Raw genomic sequence first — 5,238 nt, 5'->3', positions numbered from 1 at the left:
TTTCTGGCGTGATTCGACTTCACAACAATGATGGGCCGCCGACGTGTTCTCACATGTACTTATAGCTGTGATACCTTTTAATCAGATTCTTTTGAAATGATTGAATATTGAATCTTTTTACTTTTCTAAAAATCTTAGAACATTGGATTCTCTTAAAATATTTTGGCTTATCAGGAGGCATGCAACTTCAAGGGTTAAGCTCTATAACTAGCTTAATACTTACTCTTCAATAAGATAAACATAATTCCTCAAGAGCGCCCAAAACGACAACACGTTGCAGGCTTGGTTTGGTTTGGCTTGGTTTGATTCAGCCTGTTTATGGACGGTACTTGAAAGTGCATGTTACCGTTCACGCCCAAAGCACTGACTCAAGCAGCATAAATTTGGTACGTTACCCACCCATGGATTATCTTATTCTCAACATTTTGGCTTTACTATATTTGTTTTCTCTTTTGAGTTGAAGATGAAGCCAAGAAGGTCATCAAATGTAAACTATATCTTTAGAGCAACAATCTAAATAAGGTGTTTGGTAGGATATGAATCAAATGGTCTATATCGCCGCTTTTAACCAATTTAATTTTGAAAATGATAACCTATACGTAAAAAAGATAAGAATTTGAAATTTGATACTTTTTTCAAACTAAAAAGCGCTCGGACTAAGTGATTTTTGCCGGATGAGATAAGCAGTCTTATTTAAAACACGTTTGTGCGTCGTAGTTTCACTGCTATAAATAGAGAAAATGGTAATACCCCAAACAGGTGATTGAAATGTAGACTAACTTTCCTGTGTCACATGTTTATGAGATAAGGTGATTCAGCTCTGTCAGCCATGTTTATTTTCATTCCGTGGGTCCAAGATGAAAGTAGGCCAAATTCATATAACAACAAAGCTCACAATGTAAAATGATGAACCACTTTCAGGTCTATGTTTTAAATACTATTATAAACAAAAATAAAAATGATAACAATTACAAAATTTACCATGAATGTGCTAAATTTCTAAAGATCAAATACAGTTTTATGCACATTTCATTGATTTTTTTTATCATATCTTTATAATGTATTTCGTTATTTATATATGATTCATTCAAGTAATGTTCATTTCAGTTTTGATATAAGTATACTTCAGTATTTTCATTTAATCTATGAATTAGACTCTATTCAATGTAAAATGATGAACCACTTTCAGGTCTATGTTTTAAATACTATTATAAACAAAAATAAAATGATAACAATTACAAAATTTACCATGAATGTGCTAAATTTCTAAAGATCAAATACAGTTTTATGCACATTTCATTGATTTTTGTAATCATATCTTTATAATGTATTTCGTTATTTATATATGATTCATTCAAGTAATGTTCATTTCAGTTTTGATATAAGTATACTTCAGTATTTTCATTTAATCTATGAATTAGACTCTATTCATGTGATACTATTCTTCAGTAACAAACAACATTTAAAATGTATCTAAATTTCACCAAAATCACAATTTCGTTATTTTTCATATAAGACATAATTATTATGTCTTTATTCTTCAAATTTGACATACTGATTATTTATAAACATGCTTGTATTTAAAATTCCATTTTCACATCGAACACAATTATATTTATACTTTTGATCAACTAATTACTTGAATCAACAAATTGTGTGTTTTCCGCCCTAAATAGTTATAAATACATGTAATTAATAAAAATAATTATAAAAAACATACTTCTTGTACTATGCAACCAAACCCGACAATAGACTACGTAATGTCATTCAAATATTGAAACAAAAGCAAACTCACATGCGCAGTGCTTGACCATAAAGTAGCCCCTATGACACTTGAACCTTTTATCTTGATTCGATTATGAATGAACATAGAAAACATTGCTGTTATATGCAATAAGAAGGTGTATACATTTTTAAAATATTAAATTGCGTTAGTTTATGATTAGTTAACCTTAAAAGAAGTGTTGATTTTTGAATCAAATCGTATTAATTACAAATGTATATTATTATTATTATTATTATTATTATGAGATTATTATGAGATTATCATTTACTGGTGGAGTACAATACTACATTCTGGACGAATACACAGCACCTCAATATATGTAGAACCGGAATAAGCAGCTAAACTTTATATTATGTTATATGCAATACAATATTCAAATATTATTGTTGTATCCTGTTAACAATAAAATGATTAGGTTAGAAATGATAACAACTCGATATGAAAGTAACCAAATTCCCCGGTGATTTAACTGCGTAAATGAATAAACCACTCGTAGAACACGTAATGCGAGGGACCATCAAAAAATACAAAAGGAAAATGTTGTCAATTCTGTATTTGACGTCAGAGTACTCTCAAGCTTTTGCAAATTATATTTATTATTAAATTATAGAAAGAACATATTACGCAAAAATTAATAAATCAAGACATGTATGGTTTGTGTCACAAGTGTTATGATTATGTGGCAGTTTTATTTCCAACATATATTTTATTTCCATGATAAAATGATTACATACCATAACATTAATTATTTGGATTATTTAGTACCAATGTAAGTAAGGTTATTAGTTGAATATTCAAAACTAAGCTGTGAGGAAAGATTGATATGGAATCAAATCTAGGAGACAAAAACGCGTTTCGCAGCATTGTATCAAACGTTTTAAGGGGAGTAGCCGAAGTCACCATCGCAGCAAAGATGTATATGCATATTTACCAACGAGAACTCTCCAAAGTTGTAATGATATAGGAATATTTTATAAACCACGAACACCTCAAAGCATTTTCGAGGTTTCAAAAACATTTCCTTAATTTTGTATTTGCTGGAAAATTATAAGCAACTGTTTCATATCAAAGGGCTAGGGATACTTATGATTTCGGATAAGATAAAACTTTCTTTGAAATTGTCATTTGGGAATGTGGACGTTTTTCAGAATCCTTAAAGCATTCACAATAGCAACTTCCACTTCTTTAAGCTTTTATATATCTAAAAAAGAATCCCATGATTATGTGGTGTTATTTTCAATGGATGAAAATGAAGATAATGTCTTGCAATTAATGAATGATTGGCGAATGTATGCAACATGCAGGAGTCGCATACTTAATACTATATTGCAACAATTCTAAATCTTCAATGGGAATAAGATTTCATCTTCAACATAATGTCTATGTACTTTCTGATCATCCCTCATAAAACATGAAAGCAACCACGTGATACTTGTATATAAATATACACGTTCGAGCAGTTTAACAAAACCGTATTAGTCTGTTCCTTATAAAGAATTGGGCTGTTAAGAAAAAATTGTTAAATTCAAAATGAAGTTATTTCTTGTTTTAATGTTATGGCAAATGAGTTTCTATACAACTCAAGCCGACTGTAATGATCATAACACTTGCAAATCCTGTGCGAGTGAGGACTCTTGGATCGGGTCATGCAGATGGTGTGAGGACACCCGGTCGTGTCATCAACTAGAGTCTGGATATGATCAGTGTTTTGTTTGCAGCAATAATTCCTTATCAACAAAATGCAGCATTACAGAACAATCAGATTGCGGCACAAACATTAAAGACGGAGACGAAACTAAATACTTTGACGCAAAAGAAGCTTATGACGCATTGCTTTTATCAGCAATTGCCTATTCGGATGACCCAACATCTTGCATGGGGAAACATTTTCGGACACAAGATTTACAGCTAGTTGAAGTGATTGGAATGAGATGTAACGACATGCATTTTGATTATAAAGAATGCTTTGCGTTGTTAGCTGTTTCCAAATTTAAACGCACGATATATCTTGCGTTTCGTGGTACAAGTAATCCTGAGAAAATGCTGAGAGAAAATCTAACAACTTTTAATTCTTATCATCCCACAAACATCCGAGGGAAAATTCATAGTTATTTTGGAACAGCGAATAAAAGATTGTACAGTTGTGTTTCTCAAGGATTAGCAGATGTATTAAAAGAATATACTACTTACAAAATTATAATAGTTGGGCATTCAGTTGGAGGAGTTTTAGCTTCAATTACATCTGCAGATCTTCTTTATGATGGGCTTATTTATAAACATAAAACTACTCTGTATACATTTGGTATGCCTCGCCCGGGCGATAAAGAATACGCAAAAAATCATGACTTTTTTGTTCCTCATAGTTATAGGGTAGTACATTATCAAGATATTATAAGTAAATCTCCGCCAAGGGATGTTGGTAGCTTTCATCATCAATTGGAAATTTACTATGGGAAGGAAATGAATGTCGAATCACATTACGTGATTTGCGAAAGATACGAAGACAAAAGCTGTGTAAACGGTGAGTCGAACATAGAATCGATTTTTTCTATGAATTATCACAAGAACTACTACGAAATAACTGTTGGATCCTACTGTCAAACGACAGGAGGATCAAATAAAGATAAAGAAAAACAATCTGCTTTATTCGACTTGTTTAATGACAAAACATGTCGCCGAATCAAAAGACATCTTATTCCTACGAACAAATCGTCTATTCAGGACGGTACAGCAGGAGTTCTCACAACACTCATGATAATTTGTGCTGCCTGGAAATTATAAGACTTATAAAACCTGTGACAGAAATTGTAATACTGGTATAAGTTTATTAAAAACCAATTTGAGTGATTGACTCGAAGGGTCTGTTATTTACAGCGTGTTTTGTATGTTTTGGGAGCTACATCACATGAAATCAGTATTTTTCGGTAACTTTTATTGCTATTTAGTCTCTTACTTGCTTTACAGTTTTGCATCTTCATTTATTTTCAAAGTATTTATAGTCCTGAATAAAATATAAAATGTTTGATTTGTATGTAGGATTTATATATTTAAATGTATGTATTGGGGAAAAAAAACAATTTAACTGATTATAACATAAGAAAGTTTAAGCGTCACATAATTAACAAATTTATTGTATGATTGTCATGTACATAATTATTTTGTATAAAAATGTTTAGATTTGTGTTTGTGATTCTGCTTTGAACATTATGTAAGCTACAACATCACATGAAATCAGTACTTATTGCTATATAGTTTCTTACTTGCTTTACAGTTTTGCATCTTCATTTTTTTATTTACTATTTATAGTCCCGAATAAAATATAAAATGTTTGTTTTGTATTTAGGATGTATATATGTAAATGTATGTATTCGGAAAAAAAACAAAATTTTTTTTTAACTAATTATAACATAAGAACGATTAAGCGCCACATAATTAACATATTCATTGTATGA

General features: G+C 30.7%; 1 protein-coding gene across 1 annotated transcript; it reads left to right on the top strand.

Moving 5' to 3' along the window:
• The first annotated feature begins 3,316 nt into the window (after positions 1 to 3,316).
• On the top strand, positions 3,317 to 4,567 carry LOC132753810 (lipase ZK262.3-like). Its single transcript, XM_060744342.1, has one exon. The coding sequence runs from the start codon at positions 3,317 to 3,319 to the stop codon at positions 4,565 to 4,567; it is 1,251 nt and encodes a 416-aa protein (XP_060600325.1).
• Positions 4,568 to 5,238: the final 671 nt, after the last annotated feature.

Source organism: Ruditapes philippinarum, unplaced genomic scaffold (genome assembly GCF_026571515.1).
Source record: "Ruditapes philippinarum isolate M1 unplaced genomic scaffold, ASM2657151v2 ctg9181_1_1_1_1, whole genome shotgun sequence".
NCBI lineage: Eukaryota > Metazoa > Mollusca > Bivalvia > Venerida > Veneridae > Ruditapes > Ruditapes philippinarum.
This window is presented reverse-complemented; position numbering and strand designations above follow the sequence as displayed.